Source organism: Triturus cristatus, chromosome 3_2 (genome assembly GCF_964204655.1).
Source record: "Triturus cristatus chromosome 3_2, aTriCri1.1, whole genome shotgun sequence".
NCBI classification, from domain to species: domain Eukaryota; kingdom Metazoa; phylum Chordata; class Amphibia; order Caudata; family Salamandridae; genus Triturus; species Triturus cristatus.
This window is the reverse complement of record NC_140584.1, coordinates 1,058,472,979-1,058,496,020: the sequence shown is the minus strand read 5'-3', so window position 1 is coordinate 1,058,496,020 and position 23,042 is coordinate 1,058,472,979. Positions and strand designations below refer to the sequence as shown.

General features: G+C 43.8%; 1 protein-coding gene across 1 annotated transcript in view; it reads left to right on the top strand.

Moving 5' to 3' along the window:
• The window catches only part of MYBBP1A (MYB binding protein 1a), a 418,097-nt gene that overhangs the window by 297,846 nt on the left and 97,209 nt on the right, over positions 1-23,042 (top strand). The window contains exon 23 of the mRNA XM_085649771.1: positions 6,933-7,001. Coding sequence (XP_085505897.1) covers positions 6,933-7,001 — 69 coding nt within the window. The remainder of the gene's footprint in view (positions 1-6,932; positions 7,002-23,042) is intronic.

Sequence of the window (23,042 nt, the reverse complement as noted above, 5' to 3'; positions counted from 1 at the left end):
TTTTAGTGGGGTGGACAAATAGATATTACGTGGTATTTGTGTTGTGTGCAACCAGGGTAGGTCAAATAGGTATCTAACTGCCACTGCCTTCTCAATTAAGTGCCTTTATTGTCTGTTACTCTTGCAATGTATTCTACAATATTTCAAATGTGTGTGGCATGGTAATATCGTAAAATGTCTGGACAAGCAAGACCACTCCATTCCCTATGGGCCGTTATTGTATTTTTTTGTTAGCTCGTGTTCATCGCAATCTCAGAATTTAATTTTTACCAAGCATGTATTTTGGTGGAATACTTTTAGGTGTGGCTACGGAGAGTTAAAAATAAAATTACTGTCAGAAAAACAGAAAGAGAGGGAGATCGACCAAGTTTTGCGGAAGCCTTAATTCATGTGTTTTTTTCTTAGTTTGCCATTGATTGAATGGGCTGTCAATCAAAGTCATGTCATTTTGTGGAGGTTACATTGCCCCATTTGTGTTCACATTAACCTATTAATTTTTAGAGATGGGTCTCAAGTAGTCCTTTAGTTAAACTAGAGCCAGTTTGTACTCTTTGATGTGTTTGTTTATTTGAGGTTTTATTAATGCAAACTAGGCTCTGTTGAGTATCGAAGTGCTTTTCAATAATAAAACAAGGTGCATGCATGGGACAAAGTTCAATATGGCAGTGTCGATTGGATTTTGGTGGAAATAAATATTTTTCAAAGGCGCCTTAGTGGAGTGACTCACCCATGTTGGGTAATACTAGTTCAGCAGCTTAATAATGGAGGAATTGGTTAACGAGGAAATATTTGAGTTCTTTCCTGAATGAGGCGCAAGAAGTATTTATTGTTATGGCTGATGGGATGGACTTTCAGATCTTCGGAGTATTGCCTTAGGATTGTCTCTATGAGAATGTTTTACTGAGAAGAGGTGTTTCCAGATGTAGTTTGTACTTCTGATCCTCCTGAGACAATAAGTTTTGTGGGCTAGGTACTTTCGAGTTCTGTTGTTTGAAGCTTTGTGGCTATACAGGCTAGTTTAAAAAGATTTCTGGCTTTGATTGGAAGCCAGTTAAGGGCAATCAGTATGGTTGCAATGTGATCTTGTCTCTGGATGCCCAATACCAGGAGTGCTGCAGAGTTTAGTGTTGGTCTTAAAGAAGCTATGAGTGTTTTAGTAATGCTGGTAAAAAGACAGGTTCCAGAGTCACATTTTGAGAGCAATTGAGATTGCACTATAGTATTTGAAGTTGTCGATTGGAATGAAGCTGTTGACTTTGTGAAGCAGTCTAGTTTGGTGCTGTGCACCACTTCCTGTGGCCTTGATATGGGTGTGAAGATTTAGATTATTATCCAGGATGAAACCCAAGTAATTTGCCATCTCGACAGTTGAGGTCTTATCTTTGAGAATGCTTGAGAAGGTGAGCGAGGTTTGTAAAGGGGTGTTATTGTGAGGAGTGAAGGTGAGATCAAAAGGAAATCAGTTTTCTGTGGGTTTAGTTTGAAGTGGTGTTGGGTCATCTATGTTTGTAGTTCCCTTAGCATAGTTCCCTGTGTACTTTGAGGGAATAGAGTAGTGTCACCGTATAAGTGGAATGTGACTATCAATTTATGTAAGAGAAAAGTAAGGGGTTCCATGTACTCGATGTACAATTTGAAAAAATTAGGTTAGAGGATGGGACATTAGGAAACTTTGTTCAAATGGAGAGGGGGTTGATATGTCATAAGCCACTTTTATGTATTTAGAACGCTTGAAAGATATTATTTGAACCAGGCCAGCACCCAGCTTGTAAGGCCCATCCACACATTTAGGATTTGTAGCAGCGAGACCTGGTTGACTGTGTTGAATGCCCACAACAGATCTAAAAGAACAAGTTTACGGGACTCACTTTTGTCTAAGAAGGTGAGTGCATAATCTATTGTGTGAAGCATAGCGGAATCAGTGCTTTAGCCGGTTCTGAATCGAGACTGATGGGAGCTGAGCAAATTGTTTTCTCCAAATTGATTTTTAGTTACCTCTTCACACAGCTTTCCATGACTTTGGCCATGAATGGAAGATAAAATACCGGGGGCACATTGTCTGTTTCCTGGGTCAATGTTGGGTTTCTTAGGAGAGGCCTACTTTGAGATCATCTGGAACAACCCCTTCAGTGAGAGTTGTTTATCACTCTAGTCAGGGTGTATGTGGGGGTGATTGAGGAGTTTGGCTGGGATTGGGTCTGAGAAGTGGTTGGCGAGGGTTTAGATTGGTGATGGCTGAGATGACATTGGAGTGTGTTACTTCTTTGAAAGCTGACCATCTCAATAGGGACTTGCTGGTTAGTTGTACTGCTAATGGCTAGTCAAATGTTGAGTCTAGAGTGAGCTTGATTGCTTTTTTTTTTTTGGAGTCAAAGAATTTGGAGAATTTTTCACAGGAGTATTTGGGCTGAAGTGATAGTGAGTGGCTGAGGTGAGGTAAGATTCTTAACTTGTCAGAAAAGATTTCTCGGTCTATTTTTGGAGGCATTGATTTAATCTCTGATAGAGTTGGCTTTGCTTCCAAGATATGTTTTTTTTATAGTCTTAGCGTTTTTGTGCAGTTAAAGTGTTCTGGTTTCTATGGGCATTTACACATGGTTTTAATTTGAAGACACTTGCTTTTGTGAGCTGGTATTTGGAGAACCAGTTTCTGTTTTTCTTTGCGCTTTGCTTTTTGTTTGTTTCATAGGATTATTTCATCTGCCACCTCTAGTAAGGTTTACTTGATGATGACAGTGTGACGTTCGGTTTATTGACAGTTGGGTTGTCCTTAGTTTTATTGAGAATTTTTTGGGGAGGATGATGGGTCTACTTCAGTGAAGTTTCTGAACCAACCTTTAGGATATTTTGGTTGGCTCCAGTATGTCGATTTTGTGCATAGGATTTAGAAAATGAGTAGAAGGTGGTCTGACTAGTTGACGGGAGACAGGGTTCGGTTTTGATCAATCGAGAATATTTTGTTTCGAGTGGCTAGCGCTGCAGCATGCATGTTCCAGATCATTATTTGTTAAAAATGCTTAATGTTGAGAGGGTGCACTGGGATGGTTGGTTCCTCAGTGGAGGTTGAAATCTCCAAGAAAAATATGGATTGTTATATAGCTATTCAGTGAGCCAGTCCTATGGCCCCAGCGCTTGCTAAATGGAGGGCGGAGCCATTATTTTATTTTTTTATTTTATTTCATAGTTTTATATAGTGCAAACTTGACCCGAATCAGGTATCGGAGCGCTTTACATAGCACCAGTTGCATTACATGAGTACACATTAATTTTTGTTAGGCATGGGGCGATTAAGTGATTTGCCCAGAATCACGGGATGTTCAGCGTCGCTGAATGGGTGGGCGGTAGCTAAGGAGTATAGGATTAGGAGAGTGCGCACGGACGAGCATTTAGAAAGAGATCTTGAGATGTGGTCAGGTATGTTGGATGCACTTGGGGAAGGCAGTGGGGAACGAAGCGGAGGCGGGGACCGGGGTAGGAGTGACTAGGTGGGAGATACTTATGCGAGTGGAGAGCATGAACAGGGGAAGCACTGGACTCGCACATGACACACAACAGTGAACATTTGGTCTGATCGCACTGGAATGGAGAGGTGCCTTTGCGTAGACACTGTGTTGGATCTGTGCCTGTGAGTGATCTCCGGATCGCACATATGCACTCTATTTAACTGGGAAAGGTACATATAAGGATGGGAAGGTTTTTGTTCTTTCTTCCTGTTCTTGGGGAAACTATAGTATACACTGAGACCCATGGTCCAGACACTGCGCACAACACACATAGCCAAATAAAACTGTATGTACCAACTGTAATCTTGCTGCAATGTCATCTTTGTATTTAATTTAATGAAAAACTGAATAAACAAATGTATTTAAACTGTTGAAATAAAAGATTATTACAAATTAAATTACTATTTGTGACAGCAAATATTTATCTGTTACCTTTTGTCATGATGGGCGATTTACAAAAGCAATATACCATTATGTATACTAGACCCTGCTGGTTGCGTGGATATATAGGATTTTTAGGTTGTCCAAAAACTCTAAGTATCTAGTCAAAAGAGAGGACTCCCTTTGGGTTCTCTAACAACCCTCACACCTGTTTCATAATTGTCTCCTGATATCATTCATACACCTCAGGTAACACCAAAATAAGAACCCACAGTCATATATTGTAAACAAAGTTTGTATTTTATTCTTTAACCTCTTCGATGCCGATGACGGAACGGTTCCGTCATGCACGCCGGTTGGGCTGTGCTTATGACGGAACCGTTCCGTCATGGCCCCGCCCGCGCTCAGATCTTTCAGCACTGCGCGGGAATCCGCGCAGCGCTGAAGAGGTTAAAAAACAAACCTATATCTGTTCTGCAAAATATTTGGGTTACAATGGATATATGAGTTATTATAAAATCAAACATGGGCTAGCTTTAAAAATGAGTATAAAAACAATAGAACCACATTCTTCTATTATCCCATACAATAGTAATGAAATCACTTTCCCTTTTTATCTCTCATTTCTCAATCACAAAGACCAGTTAATGACAGCCATACATAAACAATTCATTACTCAAATACATAAACAAAACACTTAAATATAAACGAGGTGAAAACAATAGACATTCACGTGTCTTTCTGGCCACTAATCAATACTGTCATTGTTCAAAGCATAGTATCGACAACTTGTTAATATCTCCTGTGTCACTCAATGCCTATTCGATTTAGTGTTAAAATTGCATCTACGCGTATTTATGGATTCTTAAAATTAGAGCCACCTTCTTCAGGAAAGGTAGATGTCTCCCATGATCTCAAAAGATACCTATATAAAAAAACGTACAACATGAAAACAATGAGCCCATTACATTCTTGAACATATATGTGTGTATCCATATATTTTTCTTTATTCTTTTTCCCTCAATTTACTAAAACATTTCTTCATAGAAGTCCCCAACGGGTAACCACATCGTAGTGTTCTGGGGTTCTCATGTATCCCATATAAACCAGTTGTCCGCATTCATTCAGACACTCATTCACCCTTTATATTTTCATATCAAAATATCCAAATGCTGTTCAATCACATATAGTGTTCCCAATATAATTACATTCTGGAGCACCGTGATTTTGGTTAAGAGTGTCATATTGACATCGTTAAGATCCCTATATTTCTATTCGCAGGGCATTATCGACCCTCGACTTTATAGGTGAATATTTCTGAGATAACTAAACTTACTTTTCAGTGTTGTTAGAACTTGAAAACATTTTCAGTTCTTTGTTTGCCTGTGATCCCAAATTACTGCTGACCAATATAGTTTCTGCAATATAAGGGGAGAATTTAAGAAAAATTGTTTAAGGACAGTTTCTTATTAACTCATGTCCCCATCTCTCGTCCTACCTTTTATTGTTCCATCACTGAGTCAGTGTCGTCATGCCTTACATATGTGGGGTTGTTCAATCAGCCAATCTTCTTTCTTTCTCAAAAATATGTATATGTGTCACCCCATCCTACGTTCTTCTTCTTTACGTTTTTTGCTCATAGAATTTAGGGCTTGTTCTTGCATCAATGTTGTTCCTAATGAATAGAAGAAGCATATCACCTCGTGTCACAGTATTTAATTGTATTGTAAAAATCGCATTCAGTTGCATATCAATAGACTATCTATTTTACTTTACAAACCGCGGTGGAAAAAGCTTCCCTGCATTTCTATCACTTGTCGAAGAAAATATATGTAGGGCTGCTTCGCTCCTAAATATCTCATCCTACAATAACTCCTCTTTTTGCATTTCTTAGCAGATATTGGTATTCCTCCATAATACCCCTTATCAACAGAGTAACTACCCTTTATTATGATAAAATCAAAAAAGTAGTTCTTTACTCACTCCTTAAGTAACAAGTATTATACAAGTAACAGGGGCTGCTTATTTGTTAAGCCCATAGTAATACAGCAACGTTCCATCTCGTGTCATATCCTGACCATTATTTCTTACATGTGGTGTCCTGCATTAGTAACCCTAATGTTACGACAAAGTCCTATTTCCCTTGTTTCTTATATTTCCCTTGTTTCTTTTTCTTAAAAACTGTGTAATAAAAGCAAACGGAGGCTTGAATGTCACCTTACCTGACGGGTGTCGGGACGCGTTCACAGTCCTCACCACCTTCATATATTCAAAGTTCCATTCCTGCCTTTTGCCCGGATATTTGTACTTTCTCTTCTTGGGGCAGAGGTTATAGACTGACTTCAGGTCTGTAGCCGGGGCTTGTGAAATCGGCTCTGCCTTTTTGAAGTAGTCATTCCTCCTCGGAAACCCTAACATTGCGGGCCAAAACCCAGTTTATTCATTTAGATATACTGAAATCGTATTCCAAAATAATGGATCATATTATCAACTTAAAAAAAAAGCGTACAAAAAACTTTAGTTCTTATTTATTTCACATTGTCAGGTTCCTCTAGTTCATTACATCGACGTTGTTTATGATTACCCATAAGGCCCAATTATGTACTAGCACTTTATGTATCTTTTATGTGTTTTTAGCTTGTATGTTTTTAATATCTTGGAAGCCAGTTCTTTTAACTCGTTTTTTAATTGCTTGGGTTTTAATATGTTTTGTTGCTGTATAAATAATGTTATCTATTTTGGCTTACAATTTCTATTATGAAAATTTTGTTTTAATTACCATACTTTTGTACGCCAATGCACTTTGATGGTCTTAACAACCGAATAAAGTTAATGATGATGGCCAAGCCAGGTCCTCTATCCTTAGCATGATCAATGGCATCTGCACCAATTTGTATGGCCAGATTGTTTTAAGAGTTCATGAGAAAGAGACATGTTGGTAAACAAAGTTTTGCAGAGTGTATTGACTGTTTTATTTGGTACGTAATTGTGACTCCTGTTTAGTTTGTGACCCAGCAGGTAGGTTGACAATTTTTTATTCTTTTATAGATTATGTGTAAACAACTGATAGAGGTTGTCATCAAATCTGTAACAGATGGAGCCCGGCAGCATCAGCAGGTAAGGTGTCATTTAAAAACAGTATAGCCATTGGACTTGTGGGTATGCTTGTTGAATTGTCTTTGCCTGGATTGACTAATATGCAATGCTTGCAGATTCCTTATCAGTCATCCTGCTTTGTTAGTCGCAGGCATTACTGGTTTTTGAGTTACTACATTTTAGTCTGTCTTTTTACAATCTGAGAATAAAATTAGCTTTCTTAAACTCAGATTGTTTTAATTTTTGGTGGGCAATTCTACTCACTTTTGCTGCACATTATTTTTCCAAGCACGTATGTCTTTTCATCCTAACTTTTATTGTAATCCTTAAATTTTTAGAGCCACACCTTCAAATTAGGTTTTGTTGGTCTGATCTTTGGCCATTTTGATTAATGCACCATACAGTTAAGCAGATGTTTTCTTCATTTACCAAAAATCATCTCTCTGGAGTTGTCCTTCTTGTGGAAAATTATGTCCTCGTTTTGTAACCTCAGTGTCCACTCACAGTTGTATTAAGAGCTCAGCTGAACATATTTTTCATAACCCCTGTCAAGCTTGGCAGCAAACATGCAGGTACTGTTGACGTGATTTATCCAAATACACCCACAAGAACTCCCTTGAGACTACTACGACAGCATATGCAATGAAAGAAGTACATGTCTTATGTCTGTTCTGATAGTGTTCATTTTCTGACATGCAGGAGCTGGAAAGTGTGACAAGTGGGGGAAACTGAGAATGTTCTATATGTGAACAACTAAGCAAAAGGAGGGACTCAACGTTCTAAGACGAAAGTCCAAAATAATCTGCGTCAACTCCATTCATCTCCAGAAGTAATGAGCGGTGCCAAATATATGCGCCACTCATGCGCGCTGATGTTTGTCCCTTTCTTTCCATGCTTTCAATTGTGGATCTGAAGGTCTACTCCTCCTTCACTCTTTGAAGATATTTTTCCACCAACATTTTTCAGCGTGGAAGGAAATTTGTCACTTCTAAAACCACAGGGCTTTAACCTTGTTGGAACAGTGGCAGACCGATACCTGTGATTGATCCCCGAGGTGTGCCTCTTGTGCTCGGATTTGTCACACAACTCTAAGGCTACGACAGCTGCACCTAGAGGAATCCAAAGGCACCTGAGAATGTGAAGCCAAGCTCTACGTGGTGGCGAAGCACGGAAGGCTCCACGCAAGTCTGGTTCCAGATTAAAGTCTGAGCGCGGACCCGTTCACGTTCCTAAAGTCATTTCCACGCAAGGAATTTGTTGTGGTCAAAGTCCTAGGGTAAGTCCAACAAGTAGGGTTACCCCTGGCAGATCCATCCTCATCTGTGCACCTTGAACCCACTTCAGGTTCTACACCGGCATTGGTGCAGACTTTGAGTCCAGTACCAAAATCTGCATGACTCCCTCGAAATTGTATGCCACCGACGGAGGAGCCGCAACTCAACCTACTCTCTGACTCAGTCAAACGAGCTTTATTCGGTTGTGCAAAGAGAAACCGCCATAAAAGCACAATATATTAACAATTACCAAGGTTAAAAGATATCAGGGATGTAAAAAACCATCCTAAAACGGCTAGCAAATTCATTTAATCACGGTGCAAGTTACTCAATCTACCCCAAAGGAAACAATTTTCTTAAAAAAATGAATTCTGCCAGCAGAAATTCAAGGTGGAATACATGAAAATGCTGATTGCAATCACAACAAAGTGACAATAATCTTAAACTACAGTTATCAAGTATTTTTTTTCTTTTCTTTTTTGTATAAAAAGGGAAAAAGGTGCAACAATTTTAGGACAAACACAGGCGCTAAAAACATTCGCACGATTCACAAAAGCTTGTAAGAAAGGGGGAAAAAAAACCACAACCCGTGCTTAGTCAAGGTTCTGTCTGTGCCTAACAGTTTGTTTCAGGAATAAGGCTATGGATTTGGCGAGAGGTTCTGCATCTAGATGTTGGAGAGCAAGAAATGCAGGGCGGCACCTACGGAGACCCCAAAATTTTAAAATCGGAATAAGCCACTGTTTCCTCAAATCCTGATAGAATTTACAGAATAGCGTGATATGAATTGTGGTTTGAGGGGAAGAGTCATAGCAGGGGCAAACTTGCAAAGGTTTTTCCCAGTTACTTTTGGGGAAGGTAACCAGATGATGGAAAATATTAAATCTAAATCTGGTTAGCAAGAACCTCTCGTAGTTTGAGAAATTAAAAGTTAAGTAAGGCTGAATTGTCAGGGTTGTTTGGATCAGTAGAGAATGTTGAACAGTGGGTTTGGAAGCTTCACCGGACAGTCTCAAAGACTCTAGATGAGCCAAACATACCTTTTTAAGCTGTTTTCTTGGTATTACAGCGATTAAAGTGGGGGAATAAAAATATTGTAGCATGCAAAGGAATTTCTTAATATAAGAAATCCATCCGATCTTATGTGCGTTATCTAGGGAAAGAGAGTCCTCAATAAAGCCTTGAGAAAAGATGGTATCATTTGTTGACCAAATGCGATGCCATAGGAGGAGGGGTTGAATCCTAATCAGGTCTGTAAGGTAGGACAGACCTGCTTCCAAATGACAAGCATAGGTGGACGTGGCCCGCGGAACAGCCAACAAGAATCTCAGAAAGGTATTTTCTACCTTTTGCACCTCCGTGACCTTGGCAAATCCCCACACACCAGCCCCATAAATGACACTACTGATACATTTTGCCTTATAGATCTCTAAGAGTTCTACAGTAGGTCGCTGGCCTAGTTTATTTGCGAAGTTAGCCATAGCAGCTGTAGTTCTCATAAAAGTGAGTTTTCTCGAATGAATAGCGTGTTTCCAAGAACTTATATGGTCAAATACGATGCCCAGGTACGGGTATGTAGTGGTGCTCTCTAATTTATGTCCTTAATCCTTGACCCGACAGACATTACGAAGGTTTTTTTGATGTTAATCTTCAGGTCAAGGTTGGCCATAAAGGTATAATATTTTACGAGAGCACGCTGTAATTCCATGGGGGTACGCGCTAAAATTACCACGTCGTCCGCATAGAGTAGAGCCGGGATTGGGCGATTATTTATGGTGGGGAGGTCCTGGGAATCCGTTAAGATGGCTTTTTCCAAGCCATTAGGGTAAAGATTAAATAAAAACGGGGCCAGGACACACCCCTGTCTTACCCCCAGGTCCACTCTGAACGATCTTGTTACCTCTCCCCCCAAGCCGTATCTAACTCTGGCTGTGGCATCTGAATATAATTCACGTAATAGGGTTATGAGGGATATCTCTACTCCCATCTCTGCTAGAATTGACCACAGCTTGGAATGGGTAACGCAATCAAAAGCTGCTGAAAGGTCAACGTAGGTCATATATATTAGGCCCCCCCTTTTGCATCCACATATTTGCTTATTAATAAGGATAAATTGAGGGCTTGTAGTACTCAAGCCCTCTCGGAACCCAAATTGAAGGTCAGACAAAACTTTATTATCGGATACCCATTGTTGAAGGCGTCCCAGAATAACGCGGCCAAATAATTTCCCCAAAGAGTCCAGCAAGGAAATGGGCCAGTAACAGGATGGCGATTGACTCTCTGACTCTGTCTCGACTTTGCAGAGGCCAAACCCAGATTTTGATGTGGTGCAGCCAATACTAAAACCTTTGTACTCCCAGACTGTTCCACTCCCGCGTTGCTACGCACTTAACACTACATCAACTTTTTGGATCCGAGTCTGACCATAGCCAGTCATATGTAGATGATGTTTGAGGGGATGGAGTTGGGAAGAAGTTGCCCCACCTTCTGATAAGGACATTTGGGTTGGGCACCTCGTCTGATACTTGGTTAGCTCCCCTCACCGCAAGGACTACTGGCGGAGGATAATATTTCTTACATGTGAAAAAGTGGCTCTGTATATACTGTTCCCTAATAGGTACAGGGTGTACAGAGTCCACAGTCCCCCAGGGGCTGATAGAGGTTAAAGTTAGGTATGACCTTACTCTCTAAAGTGGTAGCTTGGTCGAGCAGTAAGGCAGTACCAGAGGACAGTGTAAAGCACTTGGTGTACACACTCAGTCAGCAAATGGTCTCACACACTCAATCACTGAACTCTAGGCCAATGGTTTATATATATAAAATAAATGCTTGTTTTATTTTTAGAACCACAAAGGGAATACAAATATACTTTCTCAGAATGAGAGGTTGAATATAAATACTTTTGCAATAAGCAATGGATTTTTGTAAATAGTCACAGTTGGTTGCAATAAACAATCCTATTTCCTAAACATAACAATGCATTGAGCTCAATGATAAATTCAGGTTATTTGTAATAAATTACTTTTCAGATTACTTTTGGAATTCCAGGTCTGGTTCCTAAATCCAGCCCTGGGACAATATTCAGAATCAAGTGGTGAAAGTCGACTTAATTACTGTACTGATTTTTAAATAATATTTAGCTATTTCAAAAGTTGACACTTGGAAAATATTTCAAAGAAAACATTCAATGGATCTCTATGGCAAGAAATTCAAGTTGCAGGTAGAGTACTTTATCGTTACTTTTGTAATCCAGGTCTGGGTACCTAGACTCAGCACTGGGGTCTTTATCAGAAACAGGTAAGTAATTACGTTTGCAGAAATTGTACGATTTTAAAAGAATATTTCAAGATTGCAGAAATCAACACTTAGAAGAGATTTCACAGAAAAGCAGTCAATGGTTTCCTATGGAAGAAAAAGGAGTTAAAGGTAAGTGTAGTTGTGGGTACTTTTCAGAGTCAGTGCTGGGCACCAAGATCCAGCACTGGGAGCCCACCTAAGAGCAGGTGAGTAAATTCGTTTTTGGTACTCGGCTGATTTTTGGTGAATATTTTGAGTTTTGAAAAGATCACACTTAAAAGAATTTCCAAGAAAAAGCCAGCCAATGTTACCCTATGAGGAAAATGAAGATCGCGGTTTAAGGGTAAGTTCTCGACTGGCAGAGTTGAAGTTCTGGGCATAGACTCAGGGGTCTCCCAGTGTCAGGTAGGTACAGTCAGTTCACCCTCAGCGGTTTCAGGACGGCCGGGTGCAGAGAGTTAGGCCCAATGTTAGCCTATGAGGAATAGGGGGGGGCCTGGTTTGGTGGGAGCTGGGCTCCTGGTCACTCACTCAGGGCAAGTGGGGAAGTAGGCTAGTGTAGAGATTGCACTGCCAGGGCCACTCGGGCGGCTGGGTGCAGGGTGCTTTTGAGCCGTCGGGCGCTCAATGGAAATCAATGGGAATGTTCCGGTTAGGAAAAAGGCTGCAAGCTCTGGGACGAGAATGCTTCAGGTGCCACCACCACTTCGAGAGGTAAGTTGGGTAGTTGTAGGTTAGGTGGGTACCCCGGGATTGGGCACAGGGGGCCGCAGGGCGCCGGGTGCAGGGGTGCCTTTTGATGTCGGAGATCTTACCCTCTTGTTGGTCGCGGTTGGGGTGGCACTCTGTTCTGAGGCTGCAGGCTTCTTCCGGAATGTCGAGGGGGGGTCCTTGGGTGCCGGACTCGGGGTCACAGTCGCCGTGGGGTCGTCCTCGGGGTCTTTGTCCACTCCGGCACTGGCCAGGCTTGGCTGGTGCAGAGTGTGCTGGGTTCGCGGTTCCGGGCTGCTGCCAGGGGTTAGAAATAGGTTTCTGAGTAGAGCCTCTACTCATGGGAGTCCCAGGGGCTTAGAGCCAAAACGTAGCCAGGTCCTCCGGGGTTTGGTGAGGTTGCTGGCCACTAGAGATGCCGCGCTGGTGCAGGTCCGGGAGTCGACAGGCCGGTAGGGTTGGGGCCAAAGCAGTTGGTGTCTTCTTCCCTTTTTAGCAGTTGCAGGGCAGGTCTTTGTTCTTCTTGCTCTTCTTGTAGTTTTTCGAATCTGGGGAAGGAAGGTTCAGGGTGCCCCTAAATACTAGATTTAGGGGCGTTACAGGTAGGTGAAGGCCAGGGACCGATGGGTCCTTGTCCTGGGGTGGGTACACCCCCTATCCTGCCTGTCTCCTGTGGGAGGGGGGCAGTAGCCTAATCCTGATAGGGTAGGGCCCCCCATCTTCAAGATGGCGAGAGCCCGGAGATGTGCTTAACCTCGCCTCCCCCACCTGAGGGGTGGGGTTGGCAGGCTGGCACATCCCCTGTCCTTGTATGGGGTTTCCGGCTAAGCTTCCCGCCAGAGTGGGGGGTTGCAGTGGCCTGGGGAAACTCCAAGAGGCGGCATGCCTTTGAAGCTTCCCTTTGCTCATCCTGGGGGAGGAGATTTACCACCTCACCCAGGATGTGCATTGTTGCAGGCCCGGGAGAGCAGGGGCTCTCCCACCCAGGGGTCCAGCAACGTGTCTGCTGTGTGGCAGCCTGGGCAGCCTCAGAGCAGACGTGGATTGTAGGTTAGTTTTAAGGGGGCATCTCTAAGATGCCCTCTGGGGTGCTTAGTACATTAAATCCCACACTGGCATCAGTGTGGGTTTAATGTGCTGAGAAGTTTGATATCAAACTTCCCAGTCTTCAGTGTTGCCATTATGGTGCTGTGGAGCTCTCAGCACCATGTACTCTTAAATGGCAGCACTGCACTTACAGTGCCCAGGAATGGACCCGGGTACTGTAGGGGCACAGGGCTCCTGCTCCTGTGCCCACACCATAGGCGTAAGTCACCCAGCTAGAGGGGTGACTGATATATGCCTTGGCAGTGTAGGTGATGGGCATGGCACACAGAGATGTGTGCCATGTCGACTCTTTGTTTTGTCCTGCACCCAGACACTCAGCCTGCAAAGGCAGTGTGTGTGTGTAAGGGTACAGGGCCTTTAAGGGTGGCACAACGAGTGCTGCAGCCCTTAGAGGCCTTCCCTGGCCACAAGGCCCTGGGTACCTAGGGTACCATTTACCAGGGGCTGGCATGTGGCTAGGGTTTGCCAATTTGGAGTTGGTGTGTTTTAAGGAAGGAACATAGGCCCTGGGCACCTTATTTGCAGGAGTCCAGGGTACACTTAATCAAAGTACATTCAGCAATTTAGCAAAAAGTGGGGGCATACCATGCAAGAAAGATGGCACTTTCTCACATTACACAACTGTGTTTAGAAGGCAATGCTAAGGTCCTTGACCTTGATCTCCTTACTATGGAGGTGAAAGTGAATGTGCCAATGGAGGTCTTTCACCTGGCCACTCATGGACTGGACCTCTCCTGCCCTTCAACAAAGGCCCTCACTGACACACTGTTAAGCACTTGGAATAAACCATGCCCTGGTCCCCTGGTCAGTCGACAAGTCCCCCATCGCCAGCGTCAAATGCTAGGTGACCCCTCATGTACTGTGGGACATGGTCTGTGAGATCTTGCCAGTATTCCCAGAGGACTTGCGGGCTTCTTTGGGCCAAACTATTCAAGATGGATGGTTTGTGTCTACTCCTTTGCTCTACCATTCGTTTCCTACCCACCACACCAGCCTTATATGTCAGCGCAGCTTTTGGAGAACCACCTGCCTGTTTAGCATCAGGAGGTGAAGGCTCTTTTGGCCAAAGGAGCCATAGAGAGGGTACAGGCCTTAGAAGTTGGGAATGGATGTTACTCCCTCTGCATCCTAGTGCCAACGGACAGAGGTCTTCATCCTATTTTGGATCTTCCCCCTCTCAACACCTACTTGCGTAAGGACAAACCCAAGATACTCATGTTGGCCAGGTTCTTTCTGCCCCGGATCTCATGAACGGGATGGTGGCTTTGGACCTGCAGGATGTCTATTTTCACATCCCTGTGCTCCAGGCCGACAGGCACTACCTCTGGTTCAAGGTGGGGCAGTTGACTTGCTCCCTTGCGGAATGACCAGTGCACAAGGGTTTTCACAAAATTGATGGTTGTGGTCGCTACCCTACTTCGGAGGTCGGTGATGCCACTCTTCCCCTACCTTGACAACTGAATGTTGAAGGCGGTCTCGCCACAATTATTCAAGGAGCACCTCCATGCAACAGTGAACCTCTTGCCAGGGTTGGGTTCTCTCTCAGCCTGCCAAACTCTCACTTCTCACTCCTTTGCAGGGGGTCTCCTTCATCGGAGATCTCCTAGTAATGGTGCGCTTTTCAGCCAGAACAACAAATCCAGGACATTCAAGCTATGATCCCGATGTTTCAACCTCTGTTCTGGGTCTCTGTGAAGCCTGCTGGACTCCTGCTCCCCAACCATGCAATATTATATGAGAAGACTCTGCAGTAGGACCTGAAGTCTCATTGGACCCATCACCAAGGGAACATGTCAGATTCCATCCTGGTGTATGAGGAGACTGCAGAATATCTGCAGTGGTGGCTGTTGGACTGCAGTTGAAACAGTGACAGACCTGTATCCCTGCCCCACCCAGAATTGACGGTGGTGACTGACACATCACTGCTGGGTTGGGGAGACCATCTGGGATGGGTGTAGAGCAGAGGACTTTGCTATTAGGTGGAGACCCACCTCCAAATCAATTGGCTGGAGTTGTGGGGGATTCACGTGGCATTTAAGGCCTTCCTACTCACCATCAAGGGAAGTCTAGTACAGGTTCTCACGGATAACACCACCTCCATGTGGTACTGCCGTAAGGGCCCGACACCTCTCGAACTGGCTGAATCGTCAGGGCACTTCCCTGGTGGAACACCACCTGGCAAGATATTTAAGCGTAAGGATGGACAAACACAACCGACACCTCGCAGATCACAATGGCAGTTACACCAAGAAGTGGCGCAGGGTATCTTCCAGGAATGGGAACAACCCTGGCTCGATCTCTTTGCCAACATTTTTGCGTGCTGGAGCTTCTAAGAGGGCTCGCTCTCGAAGAGGCATTCCCTCTTAAGGTGGGACTCTTGAATGCCTTCCTGCCACTGCCTCCCATGTCACGAATTCTGAAGATCAGGAATGATCGTGCCAAGTCATCAAGCAGCTTCACATTTTGCCAGGCGAGAGTGGAATATGGAAATTATGTGCCTGAGAATCTGTCCTCCAAGCAGGCTGATTGGCTGCCGGTTCGGGAAGACCTTCTGTCGTAGCAGCAGCACAGGGTCATGCATCTTGGCCTGCCCAACCTGCACACTCGTGGAGATTGAGCCGCAAGTTAATCTCCTTTGTCCTCCCTTCCGAAGTAGTTGAATTTATCCGAGCAGCCAGATTGCTACATAAAATCTGCAAATTCTGGGCGCTGGGATAAGTTTGTGGCTTGAAGTAGAACCTGCCATATGGACACATTGCAGGCCAAACTGTTATATTATTGTGTCTTTTGACTTTGGGCCAGCAAATCTTGTTGTGGGCACTGTAAAAAGGTTATGTCCTTGGCATGTTTAGCTGTAGATACACATGCTTTGCATACTCCTGTAATCTAGTGTTGGATCCGAATGTGTGCAATTAGTTTTTCTTCGAAGAAGTGCTTTGAGTCACGACATTGAGTGGCTCCTTTTCTTGGTGATAATGCTCATGAGCTTCGACTCCATTGTTAGATTGTTTTCTTTCCGCCTTCTGGTTCAAACTTGTGTGTTTGCGCTCCGGGTCGAGATCGTACAGATCTCTTATTGGTTCCTAATCCACTCTAAACCATGCTGGGATTGTTTCAATCGCATTTCCACTCTGCATATCGAGAAACAATCGGCTGTCGGATTGACTAGCTTCTATTGTGGCCCCATCAGAGCCTTGCCCTTTTGCGCCTTTGACATTACTCTCCACCGGGTCCTCTACAACTGGCCCTCGTGGTGATGGAACGGAAGCCTTTCGGTTCCTGCCCCCGCTTCCATGAAAAATACCCACAGACTAACTCCCATCAGGTCTGCAACCAGTGTTTGTCACTGTAACAGAGGGAAGCGGATTGTCTGGCCTGTCGATCTTTACGCTCCAAAAAGACTCTCAGGGATCGCCAAGCACACTGGCTCAAAATGCAGCAGAGAACAACCGACGACACACCCGCCTTCTTCAGCCATGAAGATATCGGTGAAGAACACCCTCAGGCTTCCATAGTGGAGTAGGAAGCATTCTGCATCAGAGACAGTTCTGAATCCGAGCATAAACAGGGCTTCTAAATCACAAAATCCTCAACTGAGGTCAAAGCAGTAAGTACTGCAACTCCTGACCTTTAGCCCTGGGAGGAACACCATAAAAACATCCACCACCTCCACAAAAAGAGGTATTCAGCCCGCCACTGCCTCATGGCCTTTGCCAGCACCGAATGATTGGTTTGAAGCCCCGCCCTCCGGCTTGGCTCCAAAACACCAGCTGAAGCTTACGGCATCAACACCGTCGGCACCTACCCGCCCTTCGATACCGAGCCGACCTTCAACATCTTCATCTTCGGCTCTGAGCTCAACTTCGGCACCGAAACACACACAGCACTGAATCTAAAGCTTCGAAGCCCGCATTCAAAAAGGCTACTGAGGCTCCAGTCAAACCAATTTTCCACAAAGTTCAGGAGAAGTTGGATGCCAAACAGAGGCAAATACAGATACAACCACAAACTGGTCGCATCCTAACAAAGCCTCTTGCTCCAACACCTCCATCTGAATGACCAGTGTCTTTTGAAGAGGCTATTGACCTGCCTACCCCGCAAAAGAAGAACAAGATGGAGAAGGCTACTAGCCCTCTCCCACTTCCACCTGACATACCATCGCTTCCACAGTCTATTGAGGATCCCCAAGACATAGGCCTGGGCGGTAAATTCCGCTCCGCTAGTGAGCACAGTAAGAACTGTTGTGCGGCTCATAGGCACGAAGGCATCCCTTATTGCCATGGTACCTGGCGCTCGACTTCACCTGCGTCCTTTTAGGAAACTCTAGCACAACAGTGGTCACAGTCGCAGGGTCACTTAGAAGATCTAGTGTTGATAAACAGCCGCATACATCCTTCTTTGCTGTGGTGGAACACCAATAACCTTTAAAAGGGCGGCCTTTGCTAGACCCAGTTTCCCACATCACTCTGATTACAAGCGCATCTCTTCCATGATGGGGTGCATTCGTAGAAGCCCTGACAGCTCAGGGACACTGGAATTCCAAGCACCAGACTCTCCACATCCATTACCTAGAACTTCAAGCTATTCACCTAGCACTAAAGCCTTCCTACCTCACCTCATCCGCAAGGTTGTTCTAGTCCAGACGGACAATACAACAACCATGTACTATTTACAAAAACAGGGGACACACACACTCTACAGCCCTCATGCCCAGCTCAGACCATTTGTGATGTTGGCTCTACATCACAACATTCATCTGTTAGCAGAACACCTTCCGGAGACGGACAACTTTGCATACCTCCTCAGCAGGATTCAGCAACAAGTCAACAAATGGAAACTCCACCACCAAGTCCTCCTCCCTTACTTCCACAAATGGGGATTTTCACAAATAGATCTGTTCGCAACGAAAGGCAATGCTCTATGGATGAATTGGTCAGGGATATTTGCCTATGCTTTTCCCCCCCATCTCCTTTCTTTTCTTGTTCAAAAACTCAAGCAAACATCTTTCACACTCCTACATGTAGCTCCTGCATGCGCCTGCCAGCCATGGTACACAACGATACTAGAACTCTTTCGTTCCCAAACAGAAGCTCCCCAGCAGGACAGACCTTCTCACTCAGAACCATGGAGAAATCAGGCATGTAAATCTCAAAACACAAAACCTAGCGATGTGGCTCGTGAGGTCATAGAATTCAGATATCTCAGTCTTCCACCAAAATGAATGACCATTCTCAAATAAGCACGTAGACCCACCACAATGGCATGCTAAGCATGGAAAACATTTGTCTGTTACTGCTACAATAAACAAATCAGTGCCACAATACAAAATCTAATCTGTTACTTGCAGCATATACAGCTCGCTGGCCTTGCTTCCACATCCATACAATAACACCTTGCAGCAGTGTCTGCCCATCTCCAAAACAGACAACACCTCTCATTTTTCAAAGTACCTGTTATTAAGGCCTTCATGGAAAGGCGTAAACTGGTGATTCCACCTAGGGTTTCAACTGCGCCCTCATAGAATTTTAACATGGATCCTTCAATCGAACCCTTAAATAACTGCCCCCTCCAATTTCTATCATGGAAGGTTGCATTTCTTAATGCCATCACATCACTTAGACGGGTCAGTGAACTCCAGGCATTAACCTTAGAAAAACCATTCTTCCAACTCAAGAGACAGGGTGGTCCTTCATACCTAGCCAAAATTCCTATCAAAGGTTGCCTCACACTTTCATCTCAACCAGTCAATTGAGCTACCATGTTTTTTCTGAACCAGACTCGGATGCAGAAAGGGCCCTACATACATTAGATGTCAAAAGAGCCATTGGATACTACATTGACAGAACAAAAACAACTTTTTGTGGCCGTCTCATCACCACATAAAGGAAAGCCTATATACAAACCAGGAATCGTCAGATGGATAGTTAAGTGCATTCAAACTTGTTACATTAAAGCCCAAAGAACTTTACCAAAACCCCCTAGAGCACACTCAACTCGTAAACTAGGGATTTCTACAGCCTTCCCAAGAAATATACCATTAGCTGACGTTTACAAAGTGCTACATGGTCCACACCTTCAGAAAGCATTATTGTGTGGATGTTCTAGCACACCAACAAGCTAATGTAGGACTGGCAGTGCTGCGTACACTCTTTCAAACAACTGCAACACCCACAGGTTAACCACCGCGTTGGGAAGTACTGCTTTACAGGCTACGCAAGGCATTTTCATCTACAGCTACACATGCGTCAAATGAATTATGTTTCTTACCCTGTAAGCATCTGTTTGTGGCATGTAGTGGTGTAGGTTCACATGCGCCCACCCTCCTTCTTGGAAACCTATGGCCATTACAGTTTCCTTCACCTCTTTTGCTACGCATGGACATCTCTTTACTACACTTACGTTCCACTCCATTCTCAACCGCCTGCAGGAAAACAATCTAACAATGGAGTCGATGCCCATGCACATTATGACCAAGAAGAGGAGTCTCTTTATCTCCTGACACGAAAGAGTTCTTTGAAGAAAAACCACTTGCACACATCCGGATCCAACACTAGATTGCAGGAATATACAAGCATGTGAACGTACAGCACTACATGCCACAAACCGATACGTACCATAATCCTTATTGGCTCTTCCCACTTTTTTCATGTGTACCCCTTAAGAGCCAATGCACAGTTGTCCATTGTGCATTGTCACCTTACAACAGTCTTTCTGGTTGCAATATAATCCGCCACCTGTTGAGTGAGCTTTTGGCCGTCTCAGTCCAGCCTCCTTATAACACTTTTCCCCCCCCGGACAAACAGTGTTACAGACTTGAGCAGCGTTCCTACCAAAGGTGGTGGTGCCTTTTAACTCTTCTGCCCTTCTTTTCCCTCGAAAGAGGAAGAGAGACTCCATTGCTTGGACCCCAAAAGAGCAGTGGATGTTTACATCAATCATTTCAAGGAACATCAAGTGAACGATTAGATCTTTGTGGGGTTCTCTGGTGCCAAAAAGTGCAGGGTAGTGCAAAAATGGGCCATCTCGTGATGAATGGTCCTTTGTAATAGTGTCTGCTATGTACTGGCTAAGAAGCAGTCTCCAGCACACGAGTGCTCATTCCAACAGGGCAAAGGTTGCTACCACTGCGTTGGCACACAGAGTGCCTGTCCCTAGAAATCTGTTAGGCAGCTACGTGGACCTCCGTGCACACGTTCAGAAAGCACTACTGCCTTGACACCAAGGTCCCCCAGGAATTACATTTTTCCCATACGGTCACGTAGACCTACTACCTTGTGAGCAATTGATATGGTATCTGATCTGTTCACTAGATGAGGAATCTGTTGATGGAAGAATCCATCAAAAGGGCAAGTTACTTCGCTTCGGTAACACACTTTCTGGTGAATACTTTTTCTAACCACAGATTCGGTACTGTCCTCCCACCTCCTCGTTATGTGGATTGGTCACTTTCTCTATCAAAAAAGTTTCTAATTTAGGAGTATGTGCACTGGTCTGTCTGATTTGCTGATGGGCTCTGTGTCTGCTGGCGCGGCAATCTCGCAAAAGAAACGGACGTCTGCGCTCATGGGTGGTTCTTATATGCGGCTCCGGAGCAGAATGGGGTAGACACAGAATAGCACAATGCTACCTACCGGTGTGCAGTACTATTGCTTTTAGAGTTTTCCAGATGCTGTCTAGCATCTGAGACTTTTCAGAAAGTGACGAATTGGTGACTAGAGTATCTGCCAAAAAGATAGGTCCTACTGGATGTTTTTCATACTGTAACTGGTTGTTTGATTGGCAGAAATATTTTATATGGGGCCATGCTTTCCAGCGTGCTGCAGTTGTGGCTTGAGAAAGCACACCCATTCTCAATTTGTAACGCTTCAATTCATGATATCTTTTATTGAGTTTTCCAGAGCAAAACAAAGCAAAAGAAAAATGACTGTGATACGACAGGATATCAGGATACATAATATTCAGTAAACATGTGCAGGATCCAATGACAATCTATGAATTCTTACAAAAAACTCAAGAATGTGAAAGCAATATACATGGCACTGCAATAGCAATACAAAATAAAAACAAGAAGTAGGAGAAAGGAAATAAATTATGGAATGGGTCACAGAGGGACCTCTTGCCGTCCAATAGTTGGGAACCATTCTAAGAGTCGAGTATAGTGATATTTGTGCCAGAGAATAACACATTTACCAATGGAATTATGTGGTTATTTAAATGGTCCGTATTTGTTGATAATTGGGATACAAACTGGGAACACAGATTATGAAAGTAAAAGGTTACCCATTGTCCAAGTCCAGGAGTTGAAACCTTCCCAAAGCCCGGGGAAGGGGGCAGACTATGATCCACGAGGGATCAAGGAGGTTTGTCATGGCGAAGTAAGTGTCCAATGATACCCAGACCCTGTTATTTACTGATTTACAAGGGGAATTCTGGAGAGAGATATTGTCTGTACCTCTTAAGGAGATCCAGTTCAGCCAGGCCTTAAAGGTGGAGGCAGCAGTGTTCTTCCAGTTGTCCAATATCTACTTACAAGCTGAAGTCAGTAATATGTGTACTAGGAGCCTATCATTCTGTGAGTGGATTTGGGGATCAAGAAAACCTTGAATTAGTGATAGAAATTCTTTATTAAGACGGATCCCACAGAGAGTGAAGATAAAGTCAAACACACTGTCCCAAAAAGAGGAGACCTTACTACAATAAAATAGAACATGGCAGAGGTCCCCGTTAGCTGCATTACAGTTCCAACATGACTGGTTATCTTTCAGAGCCATTTTGTGGAGCTGTGACGGAGTCCAAAAGGTTCTGTGTAGGAGCCAGTACTTTGTTTGGGAAAGTGCGGGAGAGGTCTTGTGGGATATAACTGATTTCCAAATTAGTTGCCAATTATCGAAAGGGATTGTCCCATGGCTATTCCATTTTTCTGAGACAGTCTTCATGGTGGATGTCGATTCAGGTAATAAGAGGTGGTAGAACTTGGAGGCTCGACTTGTTAAGACCGTATTGTCTTTATGATGGAGGCATCTTTGTCTGGGTAGTTTAACTTGGACAGGTTGGTTTTGAGTTTAAGAAAGTCATTAAAGTCTGTCTGAGAGGTTATACTATTTAAATTCTCTGAAGGAGAGAGGGGCATTCGAGGAGCTCAATTGTCTTGAGAAGTGGATGCCTTTCGATGCCCACAATTTCCAGAATACTGTTTTCCCTCTGATTTTAATCTTTGAGTTATTCCATACTTGCATCATATTAGAATGGGTGAGAGGGGTCTATAGGAGTTTATCAATTTGTCAGGTCTCTTTTTGTATTGGAGAAGATGTATTTCCAGAGTTAAAGGGTAATGTATTACTAGATAAAAGCGCTATAGGGTGAAGTACACCAAGTAATTCCTTTTCAACTAATAGCCAGGTGGGAGTTTTCTCAGGGGGCGGGGAGAGCCAGAGAGAGCCTTGTCTGGCTAGGAAGGTGGTTTGGCACTTTTTAAAATCAGCCAGGTTAACACCACCTAGGTGGACTGGTAAGCGTAGTTTCTTGAGAGATATTCTCGCACGTTTGTTTTGCCATATGCATTTTGTTAATAATTTCTCCAGTTTGTGCTGAAATTCCTCCGTTAGAACAAGGAGTAACATACTGATCAGATGATTTAGTCCCCTAACGGTAAGGGAGGCAACTTTCAGACTCA